This window comes from Zeugodacus cucurbitae, chromosome 4 (assembly GCF_028554725.1).
Source record: "Zeugodacus cucurbitae isolate PBARC_wt_2022May chromosome 4, idZeuCucr1.2, whole genome shotgun sequence".
Classification (NCBI taxonomy): domain Eukaryota; kingdom Metazoa; phylum Arthropoda; class Insecta; order Diptera; family Tephritidae; genus Zeugodacus; species Zeugodacus cucurbitae.
The window spans coordinates 73704439-73725333 of NC_071669.1; the positions used below are offsets into that span (position 1 = coordinate 73704439).

The 20895-nt window shown below is 35.7% G+C and overlaps 5 protein-coding genes across 5 annotated transcripts; 2 read left to right on the forward strand and 3 right to left on the reverse strand.

The window, feature by feature from the left end:
• Positions 1–13: 13 nt before the first annotated feature.
• Iars2_1 (isoleucine--tRNA ligase, mitochondrial) lies at positions 14–3774 on the forward strand. Its single transcript, XM_011182299.3, has 12 exons — positions 14–274; positions 335–454; positions 517–688; positions 751–958; positions 1018–1504; positions 1564–1806; positions 1885–2051; positions 2110–2412; positions 2467–2583; positions 2652–2859; positions 2932–3166; positions 3225–3774. Exons 1-12 carry the CDS (start codon positions 92–94, stop codon positions 3638–3640), a joined length of 2859 nt encoding a protein of 952 aa, XP_011180601.1. The 5' UTR covers positions 14–91; the 3' UTR covers positions 3641–3774.
• LOC105211045 (integrator complex subunit 9) lies at positions 3225–14782 on the reverse strand. The gene is made up of 8 exons (XM_011182312.3): positions 14643–14782; positions 6184–6296; positions 5532–6128; positions 5222–5468; positions 4659–4972; positions 4494–4596; positions 4230–4429; positions 3225–4171 (listed from the first exon to the last, which is right to left on the reverse strand). The coding sequence occupies exons 2-8, from the start codon at positions 6190–6192 to the stop codon at positions 3674–3676; spliced, it is 1968 nt and encodes a 655-aa protein (XP_011180614.1). The 5' UTR covers positions 6193–6296; positions 14643–14782; the 3' UTR covers positions 3225–3673.
• LOC105211024 (girdin) lies at positions 6774–13998 on the forward strand. Its single transcript, XM_011182272.3, has 13 exons — positions 6774–7222; positions 7605–8021; positions 8093–8403; positions 8466–8547; positions 8617–8813; positions 8871–9156; positions 9228–10874; positions 10943–11080; positions 11139–11377; positions 11446–11524; positions 11586–11752; positions 11840–11941; positions 13068–13998. The coding sequence occupies exons 1-13, from the start codon at positions 7154–7156 to the stop codon at positions 13594–13596; spliced, it is 4263 nt and encodes a 1420-aa protein (XP_011180574.1). The 5' UTR covers positions 6774–7153; the 3' UTR covers positions 13597–13998.
• On the reverse strand, positions 14333–16435 carry LOC105211032 (threonine aspartase 1). Its single transcript, XM_011182286.3, has 4 exons — positions 16269–16435; positions 16108–16192; positions 15088–16043; positions 14333–15012 (listed from the first exon to the last, which is right to left on the reverse strand). The coding sequence occupies exons 2-4, from the start codon at positions 16133–16135 to the stop codon at positions 14929–14931; spliced, it is 1068 nt and encodes a 355-aa protein (XP_011180588.1). The 5' UTR covers positions 16136–16192; positions 16269–16435; the 3' UTR covers positions 14333–14928.
• Positions 16436–17225: 790 nt separating this feature from the next.
• LOC105211015 (protein PDF) lies at positions 17226–18370 on the reverse strand. The gene is made up of 2 exons (XM_011182260.3): positions 17767–18370; positions 17226–17699 (listed from the first exon to the last, which is right to left on the reverse strand). The coding sequence occupies exons 1-2, from the start codon at positions 17869–17871 to the stop codon at positions 17526–17528; spliced, it is 279 nt and encodes a 92-aa protein (XP_011180562.2). The 5' UTR covers positions 17872–18370; the 3' UTR covers positions 17226–17525.
• Positions 18371–20895: the final 2525 nt, after the last annotated feature.

Genomic DNA, 20895 nt, shown 5'->3' on the forward strand with positions numbered 1-20895 from the left:
TACTTCCAATTAATATTTGTGTTCCACCTTACCTCTTATCGGAAACAGCTGATGTAAGGATACACATCTCTAAGAACTGCGTTGAATTTTTATGAAGAATAATCTTAAGATGTTAAAAATCGTTTGTAATACTACTTTTGTGAGACACTTTTCAATTAAACAAGCAGCAAAACCTCCCATAAAGTATACCGACACCATCAATTTGCCAAAAACAAAATTTCCGAATCGATTAAATGCTACTAAGCGGTCAGAATTGGAAAGGAAACTGGTTGAGGTTAAAATAATTATTTTTTACGTTGAGTGCAAAGTTGGAAAAATATTATTATTATTGCAGGATGTATTTTCAGAAGCATATAGTTACCAACAAAATCATAATCATGAACCAACATTTGTTCTGCACGATGGGCCCCCATATGCTAATGGAGATCTGCATATGGGTCATGCAGTCAACAAGGTTAGAAATGCTTATTACAGACGTTTCAGATCAATAATAACACTGTTATAATTTTGACAAAGGTTCTGAAAGATATAACATTACGTCAGCACGTAGTACGTGGTCAAAAAGTGCATTACATTCCTGGATGGGATTGCCATGGTCTGCCAATTGAATTAAAGGCAACAACAGCTATTAAAGATAATAACATTGCTAGCGCTAAAGATAAAGATGCAATCAGCATACGAAATAGATGTAAATATTATTTGAACTCCTTTTTCCCCTTAAGTTAATATAGAGTATATTTTTTAAAAAAGCTCGAGATTTTGCACTAAATGCAATGCAACGACAATTGAACGAATTTCGTTCATGGGGTATTTTAAGCGACTGGTCTAATGAAGAAAATATTTATTTGACAATGCGCCCAAGGTTTATAATAAATCAACTCAATATGTTCATAGATTTTTATGAACGTGGACTGGTATATCGAGATCTGAAGCCTGTCTACTGGTCTCCATCATCGAGGTACATTTATTTTTATTTATTGTGAGATTATACACTTAATGCTTACATTTGGTTTTCAGAACAGCTTTAGCCGAAGCAGAACTAGAGTATGATGTGAATTTCGTTAGTCCTTCAGTGTACTTGCGCTTTTCATTAACAAATGTGCCCAATGGTATATCACTTACACCAAATACCAATCTTTACACTTTGGTTTGGACTACGACACCGTGGACTTTACCAAGTAATCAAGCAATATGCTACAACTCAACACTAGAGTACAGCGTGATTAAATTATCGAATTACGGCAATGATTTGTATTTAATAGCCACAAGCTTATTGCAAAGTTTTGTGGAAGCTACTGGTATTACCTACGAGCTTGTAGAAACTTTACATGGCACAGAGCTATCGAACTGCACATATCGACATCCGATTTACACAGACCAAAAGAATTTGCCATTCTTTGCTGCTCCACATGTGCTGGATTCAAAAGGTACAGGGTTTGTTCATACCGCACCAGCGCATGGACCGGAGGATTTTTTGGTTGCTTTAGAGAACAAGTTGCCAGTGGTTAGTTGTGCATGCATTTGTCTGAAAAGGTTTATTAAATGCAATCCGAAAATCTTCAGATATGTCTTGTCAATGAAGATGGTGTATACTCATCGCAGGCTCCCGACTTCCTTAATGGGAAAGCTGCGCTTGGCGAAGGCGATCAATTAGTTTTGGATAATATTTCAACAGACGTGTTACATGCTAGTAAGATAACACATTCATGCCCCATTGACTGGCGTACAAAGGAACCCGTGATAATACGTGCCAGTGAACAATGGTTTATGAATACCGAACAACTAAAGGAACGAGCTATTGAAGAGGTAATTAAATTGATTTCAAGACAAATTTTACATTATGTAAGAGTCAATAATAATTGTTTTTTCCTTTCTTCGAATCAGATCAGTAAAATAAGTGTTTATCCACTTGTTCAAGCAGATGCGAGTAGAAAGGCGCTCATGACACAAGTGCGTAAACGTCCATATTGGTGCATTTCACGTCAACGTGTCTGGGGCGTGCCCATACCAGTCTTTTATGAACGAGAAACGAAGAATGTTGTTCTCAATAGGTAGAGAATTTGAAACCATGTGAACAAATCTGGATTTATTTCTTATAACCTTTATTAGATCTATAATCAACCATATCTGTGATCTCATTAAGAAGGAAGGTAACGTTGATTTTTGGTGGTCGAAAAGTGTAGCGGAATTGTTACCATCGAATATTTTGGAATCGCTTAATGTATCTGCTGATGATTTGGAAAAAAGTGGAGACATATTTGATATTTGGTTCGACTCGGGCAGTACATGGTCCAGTGTGTTGAAGGATGAAAAGGTGGCTGATGTTTACCTTGAAGGTTACGATCAGTTCAGTGGCTGGTTTCAATCGTCATTGCTGACAAGTGTTGCAGCAAGAAATAAAGCGCCTTACAAGTGAGCTATAATTTAAATTTTGCAGTTTTTCGTAAATTTTCTTCATTAATATAGGTCAATATTTGTACATGGCTTCACAGTAGACGATAAGGGTCACAAAATGTCTAAATCTCTTGGAAATGTAATTTCACCAAAGGACATAATTAGCAAGTTCGGAGTGGATGCATTAAGGTGAGGTTAAAGGACAAATCCCTTACACATAATACATGTTCTAAACTTTTTATAATTTGTCGTTTTAGGTGGTGGGTTGCATCACATTGTGCACAGAATATGTCCATAACTGTCAGTGAGAAGTTGATGCAACAAGCCGCCGAAAGTGTCAGCAAAATTCGCGCTACTTTACGCTATTTAAATGGAGTTATTGGTGATAAAACAGAAGTTCTGAATGAAAAAGGTACTTTTCTAAACAGATATATGTTAAGCGTTTTGGTGGAACACGAAAACGAGGTATGGAGCCCACACTAGCACATTTGATAAGAATAAAGCATAATATAATATAATATTACACAATTTACACAGATAAGGAAATTATATGACACTTACGAATACAATCGTGTCGTAACAAACACGCAAAATTTTGTGGCAAATCAAGTTTCGACAATATATCTTCACACAATTAAGGATCGACTATATTGTGGGGATAACATCGATTTGCGAAGTATACGCTATACATTGCTAAATTGTTATAAAGTACTCTGCTCTACGATGTGGCCTATTACACCCTTCCTGGTGGAAGAAAGTTGGCAATATTATGGTGAATACTGTATAACTGCAATTTTGAATATATTTAAAACAATTTATTTTTTTTCTAGATTCTAAGAGGGCGTTCCATCAAGAAAACTTTACAGCTGACCCTACTTGGAAAGATGCCGATGCCGAGAAAGCTGTTAGTACTGCATTGGAACTAAAGCGAATTGTTAATCAAAAAGCGGGCAGCACGAACTCGTTCAATCTAGCAGTCGACATTTCATACAACCAAAACAATGAGGAAATGCAGATACTAAGTCGTTTACAAGAAGGAGAGGCAGGAGCACCTTCAAATAATTCAGAGCTTTGTGAAATACTACAAGTTCAATGTGTATCGCTTCACCCATCCAATGACGTAGATTCCAGCAATATTAATGTTAAAAAATTGGAACTGACCCTGTGCGCACGTTGTCGACGATACGCAGTTGAGACTGACGGCTGTGTTTGTAACCGTTGCGCTTTAGTTCTAGCTAGCAGATAATAATTGTTAACTTTTTCGATAAGTTTGTTATATTTAAAAGCTTTGTAAACACTTCAGTATCGAGTCGCGAAGTTTGAGTCGTAACGACTGTTTGCCGCCACATATTATATGAGTCTCGTTGTCATCAAATTTTATCGTTGTATCTTCATTTATCAAATGCAGCATAACCACATTGCCAGTACGCTCCACCTTGATATTTGTGATTCCATCTTGGATTAGACGTTTCTTAAGCAAATCTACGTCTAAAGTGCCATATTCGTATTTGGTATTTTTAAGCACATCTTCTCGACTGGGAGGGAGCATTTTACTACCACTTGGCTTATCATCTGAAGAATCTGCACATGGGTGTATATTGTGTACTTTATCCTTAACTTCAAGGACGCCAGTAATTGTGGACACAGTTACACCGTTACCCACGTCACGTGGAACTATTTTTTGGGCCATATCATATGTTATATAAACACGATCGAGCTTTCGCTTCAACGGCAATCGAATAATTTCGCCGCATTTAAATGTAATAATTTTTTTGTCCTAAAAATTTGAGAAAGTTGTGTAATTATAATGCATTCACTACATTTATAATGCTTACCGGCTGCTCGATGAAGAGGTTCGGTGCATTTGGATGTGGCTTGGTGTACGCCTCAGGTATCACCAAAATATTCGGCTTCAGTTCCTTTATTAATTTATTTGCTTGCTGATAATTAAGTGAGGTGTCTATTGGGCAATAGAAAGCTTTCATAGCGAGCGGTTGAAATGGTGCCAATACTTGGAGGTATGGAAAATCCGGTTCTGGAAAGTAACTTATTGAATTTTAATTTCCTCAATCAACAATGCGATGTTATTTTTAATTTACCTGTAAATATTATGGAATTATTGACATTATGACCCCACATCTCTACGAAATGCACAGCATCGCCGAATCGCAAGCTGGGATGTCCACAAAATACTACACAAGGCTAAATGAAGAACAGGTTCAATTATTTGTCGATTTTTTAATGATTTATGATTAAGTAAATACCTGCCGAAAATCTTTGCTAAAGCCTTCAGAAAACACATGTTTGTAGTGCTTCAACTTTGAATTGCGTAAATAAAAGGCGTGCGGGAAGGGATCATCAGGCAGATACACTTTGTTTTGTTTTGCTGAACTCAACCATTCAGCCAAAATATTTGAATACGCTAATGAACTATCGGCAACTGGGGAAATAAAGAACATCGGTACATTATTTAATCCCGCGTTTTCCAAATTCTGTGTAAGGCATTCAAAAAGATCGTACACGACTCCAGAAGGATAGCAAGGTATTAATGCTGAACCATTGTTTCGAATCGTTAGAGCTAAAATTGAAAAAATTCTAAAATGAAATATAAAATTGGAATTCAAACGAAATTTATATTCTTATTATGGATGAATACTAATATGTAATTGCTAGTCAAGGTAATTTAAAAAATACTGTGTGTTATGTATAGTGTACCAGTCTCAGTAACTAAATGTAATGCATAATTAATATTTTATTGTACGTCTGTCCATCTGCTACTTGTATTTCATTTTTCTTCTTACATAACAGTTGTATATATTTTACTAACCGACATTCATGCATAATTCACCCAATTTTGTATCTGGATTAACAGTTGGGGCCTGTGTTAATCCCGTCATGATTAGAACGTCTGCGTGTTTCAGTGCACTCTGATTGATTGGACGAGGATGTGTAGTTAAGGTTGACGATCCACTAACATAACATATTTTTTCGTGGGCTGTGCTTAAAACCCAATTACTCGAACCTAAACAATATCCCGAACTGACAGGAGTTGCCACAAAAGCACCCAAAATGTCCTTTAAATATATTCGTATAAGAATGGAACGTAGTTATATATTCAATAAACATATGTATATTACCAATTTTTCATCGTAACCCATAATTGTTACGCGCGCCAAACTATTGTGTACATCTTTTAAACTAAATATTGTTTTCCATTTCTTGGGTCTAAATGATTCACTCAAAGGACTGGGTAATAAATGTAGAACGTCTTTCCATATATGAGCAGTACTAGCTTTAGGTGCTACTTCAATATACTCCACAAGTTCTTCAAGAAAGAAACGACCGATTTGTAAAGTTGGCTCCGTCGCATAGACCTTTCCTTTAAATCCCGTGTGCTCAGTTATAAAAGGAAGTGCTAACATATTTAGATAGTTTGATATTAATATCACATCTATCTCACTGAAATCCATCATTTTATCCATTGGCAATGTAAATTCGGGTGCAGAGTCAACAAACACTCGACCGCAGCACTCTTTCAATTCGCCGTCCATTTGAGGATCATGATCGCGATTTGGTATCCAATTAGGCAAATTTGACAATTTTACACTTTGCACGAAGGGAAGTGGCAAAAAATTCAGAACCGATTGCTCCGTTAGACCACAATCCAGCATTATTCGCAGACCTTTGAAAGTTATAACATAACAGTGCTTCGCCAAATCATTACTTAGGCAATACTACATAAGGAATAAATTATTATTTAAAATTATATATATAAATGCATTAATTTACCAGGCGCATTTTGTTTATTTTCTATACGTATGAGAGCACTTGTTTGCCGGCGTTTGTTTCACTTTCCGATATCAGTCACAATTATCTTTAATAATTGTCAAATAAACGAACAGCTGCAAGATATTAGGGTAGGTGAAAATACTAAGGCTAAGTGCATAGGCATCAAGTTCTCTAGTTATTGAAGAGTCTGTGACCGCGTCTTCAAATCTCCATTCGCGAAATGACTTTGTGGAAATATATCGTTGCTTTGTGTGAGAGTGTTAAAAATTTTCTGCCGTTAATGTTACACTTTCTACTGCAGTTTAAAATTACACCTGTATAATCGATGTGAGCGCAAATTCGAACTTGCATTCGAACATGCATAGAACTTGAATTCTCCTACTGTTACGCTCTTAATAACTTGAAATTGAAATTATTCTTACATCACTTATTTTACACAATCATGATTATTCAAAACTAATATAAAATATTATTGTAAATGGCATTTTAGGCAATTTAAATTTTTTAGATAATTCGAAATTGCTTTCATCTTTTAAATGCTTAGCGTTGCAACCCTGTTCTATGCGTTGATCTTGGCAACTCTGGTGTAGATATTGTAGTTGGCTTTGTATTTATCCATGAATTACAAGTGTAACAAAGTGTCGATTATTTTCTGCATTTGAAAATGTTTCAGAATAGACACTTGCTTGGCTGAGGAAAAGTTTAAACTGTGAAGTTATTTCTTCTAGTGAAGTAGATATTACTAGTCTTACTTAAATATGAAAATATTTCTAATTAAACTGTCTATTGTTTTATGACTCGTGAAAGTGGGTTCGTGGTTATGTGAAGAGTAATATAAAGACGAATTGAATTTTTTTTCATTGTGTGCAGAAAAAAAGTGATTTGGTGAAATTAAAGCGATTCTGCTGGGAATTTTATTAAGGTGCAATAAATGCAATTGAATGCTACCTGGAGTCTGTGAAAGTTGAAAATGGCAAACGCCGGAACAGCAACTCCTTTGGAAATTGACGAATTTATAAATGGAGCTTTAGTTTCATGGGTCAGTTAACATAAATGATGTTACAATTATGTAAAAAAGTTTCTTATTATATTTAGTAGTAATGATTTTACAACAATGTTCATCAAAAAGATTCGGTGATTTCAATTTTAATTTATTATTTGCATAACCTTTGAAGTATCGTCCGTCGATTTTCCAAATACAGCAGGCTTGCCCTGTTTGGAGACACATATGTACATGTACTTCTAAGGCTCTTATGACTTAATGAAATATGTGTAAATGTACACACATTTCTACAAATAAACATATTCATTATAAAAATTAAAAAATGTATAAATACTTTAATTTCATTTGTATCGGCAAAATATTTTAATTTTACCAAGTTATAAAAAAAATATATTCTCCACTTTCATTATCATTTCAGTTGGAATCATGTCTGCCCCGCCCTGAAGTATTAACTGGTTATTCCTCCTTGTTGGATGGCAATATTATACATAGTGTGTGGTTGCAAATAGACCCAGAACCTCAAAACCACCCAACGGATATACGCGATTTAATTGGTGTATCGTTATGTATTGCACGATCGAAAAACTTCGAATGCATTGCACGTAACTTAAAATCACTGTTTGAAGAAGAATTGGAACACACAATTCTAGTTCTTCCTGACGTTTATATACTTGGATACCATCCGGAATCTAAACATGGTTTGGAGCAGATGAAGATTTTGCTGACACTTTTATTAGGTGCTGCTGTGCAGTGTCCTAATCGCGAAGTCTTCATTGGCCGTATTAAAATGTTGGACGTTGAAACACAGCATGCCATTGTCGGTTTGATAAAACAAGTAAGTGATCAAGTGTAATCTTTTAATATTATTTGCACAATAAAAACTCTGCATTTCTTATGTGTGTGTAGGTTACGGAAGACCAAAGTCTTGTTCTTACAAAGGAATCTGTAAATTTACTCACCCCCGTTAATATGTACAACCATATATTGCGGCTGACAAAAGAACGTGATAACATGTATCTGCGTTGGATTGCATCAATGTGCGCGGACACGGACCTAAACATGTCCGCTTGTGCTGATGGCTCATTGAGTATGCCATTATCACCATTGTCATGCACTCTAACCACGTCCTGCCCATCATCTTCAAACTCTGAAAATAACCACATGGCGGTAGAACTTGCAGATTTGAAGTCCAAAATTCGGAAATTACGGCAAGAACTGTAAGTGCCACACATTCGCTTAGTTTACTTTTGTAATAAACTTATTTTTAATTTTTGTGTAGAGAGGAGAAAGCTGAAAACCAACTTGAATTGCGAGAGGAGCTAGATCATAAAAATGCTCAATATGAAAAACTGCGAGCTGAAGTGAGTAAAGACTTGAACGTAAATATAATTTATTTTAATAACAATAATGTTTTATAATTGGATTTATAGAGCCAAGAATGGTACGCAGAGGCAAAACGGGCCTATGCCTATCGGGATGAAGTCGATGTTTTAAGAGAGCGAGCTGAACGCGCTGATCGCTTGGAAATTGAGGTTCAAAAATTTCGTGAAAAATTGACAGACGCTGAATTCTATAAGACACGTGTCGAGGAATTACGCGAAGATAATCGGATGCTTTTGGAAACTAAGTAAATACGAAAAATTAAACAAAAAATTACCAACTACTAATATAAACTAATTTTTAGGGAAATGCTAGAAGATCAGCTGCAAAGAGCACGGAAACGTTCAGAGCACGTAATGACTTTGGAATCTGAAATTATAAAATATAAACAGAAACTTAACGATATGGCTTTGGAAAGAGACGTTGATCGTTCCAAGTTAGAAGAGCTGTTAGAGGAAAATACCCAGTTACAGTTGGTTGCTAAAACTCTGAATACTACTCAAAGACTTGACAGCGCATATTCCGATAATGAGGATGAATGTAATTCGGGTGATAATAGTTTATCAGAACAACTAACCAACGACGCGCAGGTAACTCACCAGCGATGCCCATTATTGATAATTTGAAATTATTGAATATCAAAAAAATGTATTATTTTCAGACACGAATTTTAAAATTGGAATTGAAGAACAAGCAGCTAGCTGCCGCGTTGGAGCAACTAAAGGAGAACTCATTTCATGAGTCTACAAACAAAATTCTTGAGCTGGAAAAAGATAAAAAGAAGCTTTCATTGAAAATCGAGCAGATGCAAGAAAATATCCAACGTTTAACCAAACAAAATACTGCATTGGAAGATGTATTTAAAAGTGCGTTGGAAGAGAATAAGAAACTGCAAGATACAATGGACGACCGACAAAAGTCATATGAACGACAAAGCCAAGAACGCGAACAGGAACGCAATAAGTTGTTGGACGTGGAACAACATGTAGAAACTTTAAATAAAGAAAAGCAGCGCTTACAAACCCTTACCGAAAGTATACAACGACGCGCTGATGATTTGGATCGTTTGTTGGATACACGTACCAAGGAAATCCAACAGCTAACGGAGCGCTCACAGGGAGTGAGTAAGTTGAAAGAAAAGGTGTACGATTTGGAAGCAAAGCTAAGTTCATCTGAGCGGGAAAATAACAGTCTTTTGAAGGAAGTCGCAAAATTGAAGGAGAACACCGAAGGGAAGTCAGTTCAGCTAGACGAGTCGACGGCGAAGCTTGAAGCGCAAACTAAAGAGATTGACCGCCTTACAAAAGAACTAACGAAAGTTGAGCAAACTCACCAAAGAGTCATAGAACTGGAGAAACAAAATCAAGAATTAATGACTCAGCGTGAAATTGATTCAGACACCATACTGACACTACGAAACGATCTAGTATCTGGTACGCTAGCGACCAATAAAGTACGCCAAAATTTAGAGAAATTAGGTCTAACTGATAGTGGCCAGACCGACGATAATGGCGAATTAAATGTTGAAACTGTCGTAGAAAAGTTAGTACGCAACCCAGAAACTTTCAAGACAGTCCGTGAAATCATGTTGAATGTATCGAAAGAGCAGCACCAAAAGGAAAACACAAAGTCGGATATATGCGTGCTGTGCCACCGCAAGGAAATATACACAGTAGAAAAAAATATTGAACTGTCCAATAATGAGCCACAAGAGCTAAGTTTCGAACACAAAGTTACCTTAACTGCACCGACTGGTCGCGATCGCATCGAAATTTTACGACTCAAGGAAGCCAACACGGAGCTAAGTGCACTCTATACGGCCCTGCAATCGGCCAATGTGCAATTAGAGGCTGAGAAGGCTCGACTCGATGTAGACGTTGTGACTTTGAGCTCACAAATCTCCACACTAAACACACAGTTAGTCGCATTACAAGTGGCTAACTCACAGCTCGCCTCCGATAAGGATCAATTGTTGAAGCAAAGCGAGTCGATTAAACAAGATAATAAAAACATACAGCATGACTTAATGGCCCTGCGAACTTTGCACGATCAGCTTTCAACAGAATATGAATCGCTCGCCGCTGACAAAGAGCAACTCAAGCTGCTGCAGCGCGATTCGCGAAACGAGGCACGCGAATTACGTGAGCATATCTCGAGTTTAGAAAATCGTATTGCCGAGTTGACGAAGGAGAATGCTAAAATGAAGAGCTATGAAAACGATTTAACAATATTGCGGACAGAACATTCCAAGCTGACAGATGATTTTCGAAATTTGTTTCGCTTCAAGAACGAGTATAAGAATATTCAGGTACGTTCTCTACAACTGTTATAATATATCAAATGGCTACAACGAAAAATTCATTTTCCAATTTGTAGGAACAATACAAAATGATACGCCCAGAAAATAATAAATTAAAGAAACAAATTGCCGAACTATTACGTGAGCTGGATGCCAAAAATGACCACATAAAAACCATGGAAAGTGATGCCGCCTACTACGCCCAACAGTGTGAAGTGAGCCCATTGTTTGATTTCAATTGTTTCTTGTGTATTTAAATTTCCATTTTTATAGGTATTACTGCAAACGAATGCGCATCTTGATATAGACAGAAAAACCTTAATGGACAATGTTTCACAATTGCTGACGCAGTATCACGAGCTACTCTCGCATTCGCTGGAGGACAAACAGCATTTCCGGGAAGAAGAGAAAAGTTATACAGAGCGTCTGCATAATTTGAGCCGCCAAAAGGAAAAATTGGAGGAGAAAATAATGGAACATTACAAAAAGCCGGAAACCGTTCTACCAAAAAAGTATGTAAACACATATTCATCATTAAAAAAACAACAACACAAAACTAAATGTAAAAAAAAATTTACAGAAAACCATTCGCGAGTAGCATTGTTCGACGTGTGAAAAAGGCCGGTTCTGATTTTATAAACAAGGTACCAACAAGCCGGGTGAGTGTAACTACTTTTCATTCTAAATATGGATCAAATAACAATTAATCCAACACAACAGAATCGCCGATCATGGGTGGATGACTCTCGTCTTACACAGTCGCAATTTGTGATTGGCTCTGAGTCTGGCGGGAATGATTCTGATAACAGCCTAGAGGAACCAATGTCCATTGAGTCCGATTCTCATTTGCTCCAACGAAACTTGCCTATACGACAAAGTTTGCAGCGGTAAGGGAACTTCATTCCTATACATGCATACACACATACATACATAACTTTATCGTAAATATATATTTATTTATTATTCCAATGCAGAGACCTAATGGATAGCTCACTTTCCCGGGGCGGAATACGAAGTAGTTTGCAGTCACAGAAGCGAACGGACTTGAATAGTTCTCGAAGAAATAGCGTCCATGGGTGAGTAAACCGAAATAATCAAGTTCTTTTCTTTTTTTTTTTTGTTGCAAATAATATATTTATATCTCCCCATCCAATTTTTCCAAAATATTTCTTTACTTTCAAATGTGTGTGTTATATGTAATGGAAACCGGGCACGAACTTGGTATGCTTGAATGGGTTGTGGGCTTAGAAGAAAAATAAAAGTGTTGAAGCGATTTTTCGGTAAATATTCGATCATCATACGAACTCGGCTAACACTAATCGCCATTGCATTTTTTGTTGTGCATTAATGACTCGCTTATGCTTTTGTGGTTAAATAAAGAGAAAATAAGTACACTTTTCTTTGCCTCGGCGTCTGCCTGAATGCATTGAATGAAAGTTTAATACACTTTCCTAACCAGAGAAAAAAATCAAAAATTAATAATCTGTATGTATGTATGTGTTTGTATAATTCGCTCTATCTAAGCCAAATAACCTCCCGGTATGTTTATATCACTGGCGTATCGTTTCCGATATGACGTCATAGTCTGCCAAACAATAATATTTGTTGTTGCTTTCGTGCTGCTACTGCTGCTACACTGTATACATTTAAGTACATACATACATGTTGTTTCACTTTGCTTGCAACCTTGCTCTTGCAACGCCTTACAAATCTACATTAGAGCAGCTGTTGCTATCTTTCAATATGACCGACGTTCGCCCACACCCACTATTTAGAACAATTTGTTCAGACAATTAGTGTGCAAGATATTCGAAATGTTTCATGGTGTGTGGCGTCGGTATGACATTTGCCAAAAAATTATTTTGTGTTTTTTTATTTTTTGTATTTTTATGCCTCATATTTGGCACACATTTGGATTTCGAAAATGAATATTCTCTGAAATGTAAATAATGTTAATGCTGCATATTATAGTTCAACCCGCTTAATTCTCACAATAATTGGTCAATTTTCTTTACCCAAACGAAATAAACGTTCTATTTTGTAAATATTAAATAAATGTATTTATATAAATTACGTGGCAAAAAAATATTAGAAAAAATACTTTCATATGAACATGTAAGACCCTTACACCTTTTTCGTTGGCACTTGTACAATTGCACTTAATAGTTAATTATATATTAATGTATGATATCTCTTCAACAGTCTTGAAGCGCCAGATGTAACGGGTAGCAGTTTGACACTGGGTACAGCCGGATCCCGACGCACAGTTTATTTGATTGATGAACACCAAAAAATACCCGAAACAAACAGTAGTTGTAGTGAAGTTGGTGGCAGTGGGGACATGTCGAATTCCCCCCTGAACTCAAGCGCCTGCTCTACGTCCACAACCTTGACAGGTGCCGGCACCATAGACGACGTATATATGTCGGCAGATATTGGTCTTGGAGGCGCTGGAGTAGGCATTGCCGAACCGCAGACACCTTCTAATTTGTCCTCAGCTCCCAAAACCGATAATCCGACTACATTCCTTATGTACAACCGCATCAACACAACGATTGGCAGTGCTGGCTCGGAGTGCAACATGTCAGCGGGCTCATCACGCGACCCAACATTAACAGGCAATAACTCGACACCAGTGACAACCACAAGTGCAGCACCAGACGATAAATCTCTGCGAAAGCGTACTGACGACAAAAGTAATAGTATTTGGTATGAGTATGGATGTGTTTAGACAATAGCAATTTGAAAAATGTAGTTAGCTTTTATTTTACTCGGAAAAAGTATTGCGTATATAAATTTAAAATACACCAAGGGAAATTTGTGCAGGCTAATGGCTTCGCATATGTTTAGATCCTTTAATAATTTTGCAAGTGTTCCAAGTACTCTACAGACTCTATAGTTAAACTCTACAATTGAGTTAACCAATTATGCTATAGCACAGCAATTTCGCGATCTGGTTTGGAAAATTCTTTTAACAATTATGTTAATGCGTTTCTTTAACGTGTATTTGGCAGCTAATAGATAAACGACACTGCCATTATGGTGAAACTACTTTCAGTCATTCGAATTTAATTGAGGCTCTTCATCTTTATCATATTGGAATATGTTGGAATTTCATTGCATCCACCACATTCATATACATGTAATTAAACTCAAATAAATAGACTTCCAAAAATCATGTTTTCCATTTCATAATATTTATATTATTAGCACAAATTGAGAACTTTCGCCGTGAATTTAATCTTATTACTCTGATTGTGATTATCTGATCGCACAATATTATTTACCACTTATATATGCATATGTATGTATATACGCAATGGAAGTTGAATAGTCATTGCAAAAAATACATCAACCTTTTGTGAATCTCTTCCAAATATACACTACAACGAAAGAGTTACATAACATTAGTTTATTTTACGATAGTTAAGTATTTACTTAATAAAATATTGATTCCGTAACTATAAATGCACACATTTTCTAATTTATAGAAAAGATCATTACATCTAATAAAACAATATATGCCTACACATGTTGCAAGTATTCGAAATACCACATTTGCCTTTATCTAGTATAGAAATTATGAGTATTATATACAGTATACATAGAGGATAAATTAAAAACTATATTTATCTACGTTTACGTGATCGATGCTTCGGTCACTTACGCTTTGGCAAAATAAAAGCATTTTTTCACAACTGAATACAAAAATACTTATTAAGCTGGCTATAATATTATATATACATAAATCATATATAAATCGTCCTATATACTTACTATATTTTTTATAAGTATTTACTTTTGTAATTCGCTTCTTTTTAAATTACTATATACTTTACAAACAAACATTAATAAACACACAACTTTTGAATAAAAATGACTTTCGATTGGAAATTCTTGATCACAATTGTGCTTTCTTCTTCCTACTGAAATACCATATTTATCTATGTATGTATGTACATTCGCGAACAAATAAAGAATGTTGAATACATGCAATGCCAGCACTCACAATGAATGCGAATGCTGTCATCATTAATGCAAGCTATGGCAGCTGAGGCGGCGATTAGACGCGCAAATGGAAATTATGCCCATTGACCACACATGATCTTCCCGCTATACTATACGTCGGCAGTGGAGAATATATGAACTGAAAATAATGAGAAAAATATATATTTATTTATTTATTTATGTTTATAAATAAAATCGCGTTCAAAGCACTGACCTTTGGCGCTTTTTGTTGCGTGGACATGTAGCCAACACAAAATGATTTGGTTGTGTGACTCCATAATACTTCACCAGTGTTACCATGGGGGTAGTAAATGAGCGAAAGCGCTCCGGCATACAATTCTTGGTCAACGGGAAGGAATGGTGATTCCAAGAATTTACACTTCAAGCTTTTATGTAAGCTCGTTACGGCACAATCGCTTGACAATAAATCCCCACATATTTCCTTTGCCAACAAAGTTTTCATTAAATATTCACCATTTCCGGTGGTACAAGTGGCCACTGAGGTCTCAGTAGTGTTAGTTGCCCAACATCCAGCACCATAAGTAGCTGCCTGTCCCACTCGTCCCGGTACTTTTAGTAATAAACCACCAGAGCTACAACCAGCAGCGGTGTTACCGGCACTATCTACACACACAGCTCCTACCGTATCAAGTGCACTGACTTGAGCGGGCACAACCGATGTAGTAGGTGCTTCCGTAGCAGATGTTATTGTCGATATTTTAGATTTATAATGGTTGTATGAAAGTTTTGCTTTAGAAGATATCATTGCACTTGAGTCGATCATAGTGCAACCCAGTTCTTCTGCATATTTTTCTGCACCGCTGCCCGCCATAACCATTGGTGGTATTCGTTCCATTGAGAGCATAGTCGATTGACCGTCGCATAATAAACGAGCTAAGCGTATAGGATTTCGTACAGTGCTAACATTGGTACAAGCTCCGAAGTGTAGATTTGAACCGTCCATTATAGATGCATCACACTGCACTCGACCGTCCCAACACAGATTAGATCCGAAACCGGCATTTGTATTGCCACAATTCTCAAGGCGAACTATTGCCGCCTCGCAAGCATCCATCGCTGAACCACCATTCTTTAGTATATCTGTTGCTCGAACACAAGCTTCTTTAATAACACGCTGGTATTTCGTTTCATCTATGCAATTTCCAGCGCCTAAAGAACAATTAATTTCCAAAACAATAATTTCATGTTCAAATAAATATATCAAGTCTCATACCGGTGTGGACTGCTACAAATCCAGCCATAACTACAAAAATGTAAGTAATATATTTCGCACTATATTGTGTTAGCGACAGAGTAGTCTGAAATAGACAAAACATTTAATATAAACAAATAATATGTCAGCGCACTAATATAGTGCTGACAGTCTGAACGTACATATGTGATATAAATATACAATCATATATGTTTTATGCTTTTATTCGGAACAGCTTGTTTCAGTTAAATTGTTTATAATACTGTTGTAATAGATATTTAACAACTACACTTCTCTTTTATATTTGCAATTGTTTATTTAATGCAAACTGATTATCTTCGATATACGTATATCGATTTATTATTCACATTTCTTGTACAATCCAAATGTGGCTGCCATATTTGTAAAATATAATAGATTAATTGCATATATCGTTAACCCGGACGTTGCACGTTCAAGAAATTGCTTTCAAGTTGCCACACACTCACACTTTTCTACTACCCACTCTCACTTTTCGAACTTGAATGCCGTCTTGCTTTCAATTTTTCCAGTCAAGAAGCCTTTCAAGTTGATGATCAAGAAATGATACAAGTATGAAAATTCTGAAATTAATGATGAGTAAATTTGAAATAAGTGAGTTATTCCCTTTTCAGAAATTGTACACAAACAGTGCATTTTATGGAACATGAATCTTCCGATGTATCTACAAAATGATTTAAAAATAAAGACTTATGAAAAAATAAGTTTACCTTATTAATTACTGAGAATTACGTGAATCTTATAACGAAATGTATTGAATGAAGATTATAACGTGCAAAGAAATATACAATTTTGAAGCATACATTTTTTAAATTATTATTTTTTTAAACAATTTTCCTTATTCGTGGTTACGAAAAATACACAGCACATCGGCTATCCGATAAATCATCTGTTAATTACCAAAGGGTGCTATTATTGATTTTCAGTAAAGTTTCAAATCAACAAAACTACCCAAAAGCATTTTACAAAATTTTAATGAGTTACAACATGTGAATGCGGGAGTTTCGTAGTTAGTGATTGCTGGGTAACGTCGGTAGAGTGTTAATCTATTTCCACCATTATTTTCGCGCTCAACGAATGTATTTTTGAAAAACGTCCACTTGTTTACTTATAATTTGTTTATATTATTTTTATTTAGTCATTTATAACGATATAATTAATCAACATTGTTATTTAAGCATCCTTATGCACGTTGGTGCATGTCAAGAGCATTACATTTTTACATAATTTGTATACAGCAGAGTATTCGTTTATGATTCGTTAATATAATTATGCATTTGTATCAGAAATACCTAACCTCTCACATTGCGTGTTCTTTCGAAATGTATGTATATACCTATATATTTTTGATTATAAAACAGATTAATTTAGTAGAATTCCTTTTGTACATCAAAAATAATTTATTTTCCGGCCTCGTTCATGCTCTTTGGCAGGCTGAGTAATGAATTGATCAACTCCGAGTTTCTTTTTGGCACAGGTCCAGTGAAACTATTGACCGGATAGTATTTGCAAGGGGCTGCATAAGGCTGTGGGTATTGCATAGAGTTTAGCCAATTCAAAAGCTCACGGTTGTACTGAAATTGATAAATATTGAACAATAAAACTTAAAAAATAGATTTTCAGGAATTTGTTAATACTTACTTCTTTATCCATGTAACGGTCCTCATCGGGAGTGGGCAACGCCTGAGATGAAAATACCACTGCACTCAAAATCAGAGTGAAGGCAAGACACATAAGCTTAACCATTTTTTAGTATTTTAATTTAACGGTTTTGCAATTGAATGATTGAACGATGAAAATGCCACGAAGGATTGCAGATAACAACTGATGAACTATGAGGATTTGCTATCGTTTTTATACCCGAAGAGAGCTTGCCAATCACAGCAGGAGTGCTGTACACGCAACAAGGGCGAGTGTCAATTCCAGATCAAACAAATCAGCGACGCAGATATTTCACAAACATTCGATGGCGCACGGTTTTATTTCCTGTTATCTAAGATTTTTACGATTTATTTGTTTAGACTCTGCCAATATAATACATCTGCATACGTTAGTGCCGTATATGTTATCTACACATACTTAAATGCGTATGTTTTACTGCAAATGTATTCGCAAAATTAGACGACGTACATACATATGTATATGTGAGAGTGCATATAAATATTTTATTAGCTTGGCATATGCAGGACTTTTGTAATATTAAGCAAAATAAATACACTAAATGTGCACAAAATAAATATGTAAATATTAATTATTTTCTTTCAATTAAATTATCATATTATAACGGGTGATTTTTTTGAGGTTAGGATTTTCATGCATTAGTATTTGACAGATCACGTGGGATTTCAGACATGGTGTCAAAGAGAAAGATGCTCAGTATGCTTTGACATTTCATCATGAATAGACTTACTAACGAGCTAACGTCGAATTTTCAGTGAATGGGCCCTAGAAAAGTTGGCAGAAAATCCGCTTTTTTATCGACAAATTTTGTTCAGCGATGAGGCTCATTTCTGGTTGAATGGCTACGTAAATAAGCAAAATTGCCGCATTTGGGGTGAAGAGCAACCAGAAGCCGTTCAAGAACTGCCCATGCATCCCGAAAAATGCACTGTTTGGTGTGGTTTGTACGCTGGTGGAATCATTGGACCGTATTTTTTCAAAGATGCTGTTGGACGCAACGTTACGGTGAATGGCGATCGCTATCGTTCGATGCTAACAAACTTTTTGTTGCCAAAAATGGAAGAACTGAACTTGGTTGACATGTGGTTTCAACAAGATGGCGCTACATGCCACACAGCTCGCGATTCTATGGCCATTTTGAGGGAAAACTTCGGAGAACAATTCATCTCAAGAAATGGACCCGTAAGTTGGCCACCAAGATCATGCGATTTAACGCCTTTAGACTATTTTTTGTGGGGCTACGTCAAGTCTAAAGTCTACAGAAATAAGCCAGCAACTATTCCAGCTTTGGAAGACAACATTTCCGAAGAAATTCGGGCTATTCCGGCCGAAATGCTCGAAAAAGTTGCCCAAAATTGGACTTTCCGAATGGACCACCTAAGACGCAGCCGCGGTCAACATTTAAATGAAATTATCTTCAAAAAGTAAATGTCATGAACCAATCTAACGTTTCAAATAAAGAACCGATGAGATTTTGCAATTTTATGCGTTTTTTTTTTTTAAAAAGTTATCAAGCTCTTAAAAAATCACCCTTTATTAGACGCATATATATATGTATATATATGTATACATACATACTTATTTTCGTATATGTATTGTCATTCATGAAATTTGTTTGTTGATTACATTGAAATGGAAAACTTCAATGAAGTTTTATAAGATTTTGGATATGTCGTCGGACGTAAAATCTTTGATTTGTATATTTTCCATTAAATCGAAATCTCTGTATCACATTTCTTTGCCGGGGTTAATTTTTAGATTTTAAATTCCAGGCATTTTTAGAAGCACGTCCGCATTTCTAACATACAGTGATCCCCGCTTAAGTGCCTTTTCCATTTGAGTGGCTTTATTTTGCGGCATCGCTGTTTTTTCTCAGCGCAGTTTCCCGCTTCAGATCCTCCGCTTAAGTGCGTTCCCCGCTTAAATGCTTGTAATATTTAAGCCACAAATACAAAAGTGCCTTTTAATATTTTTGACATTGATTGCGGTGAGTTTTGTCAAAAGGAAAACATATTTACATTTATTGTTATTAATAAGAAATACATGTGACTTTCATTAATTCATTTCTAAAAGAAAAAATATTGTACATATATAAATAAATAACATATAGGATACATATTTGAACTTCCCTAACCCGAATCACGCAATCCACAAACAAACTTCCAGTTAGAGAGACTTCAAGTTACAGAAGTTTTCATTAATACTAAAATATAGATTTATATACATTTTTATATATTTACTTCGTATACTGTTTTATATACATGTGTTAAAACTAGTATTCTGTAATTTTGTTTGTTGCAGTTAGCTATTGTTTGGGTTAGGTTAGGTTAAGGGATAGATCTCCGCAGCTCACTTAGACCGATTCGACTGTCCTTTGTGACCCCATACGATATAGGGACTTTTAAAATTCTGCCCCGAAATTAAAATTTTAAATTTTGTATATGCCCTGGTCGAAATGTACCCTATATTAATAAGAAGAGAGTCTATGAGAAGGCTATAATAAATTGCCATAAAATTGTTCTTTTAAAATAGGTTATTAACTATTATTTATTACTAGTTGACTTCACGGAATAGTGCACAACAATATAGTCGCTATAGAAATAACATATATTAAATATAATAAAGTACATATATTGTTGCGGTTTAAGGAACCAGGGTCCAATCCCATTTCCAGATATTAGGAACTTCCTGAAATTTCAAATAAAATCAACATATACTTACGTAACGGTTCGGCCCAGTCGTCATTTACATCCGTCAGCTCTTAACTATCAAACATACAATAAATACGTGTGGATTAATATACGCATATATGTACAAAAATAATAATTAATATATTTGAGAAATCTGAAGAACAAACTCAATGACATACATACACATGAAAACGTAGTACGTTTATGTATGGGTGTATAATTATTTAAATAAACTTCCGAACCGGTTCGAAGGAAGGAATAGTGTATTATCGCCTTAAGCATCAGCTGATTTTCAAAATAACTCAGATATGTTTTATACTTTAGGGTTGCATTTGATCAGTGTTTGTGAAAGAGTAGTACACAGAAATAATTTAACGTGATAATTATATCACAATCAAAT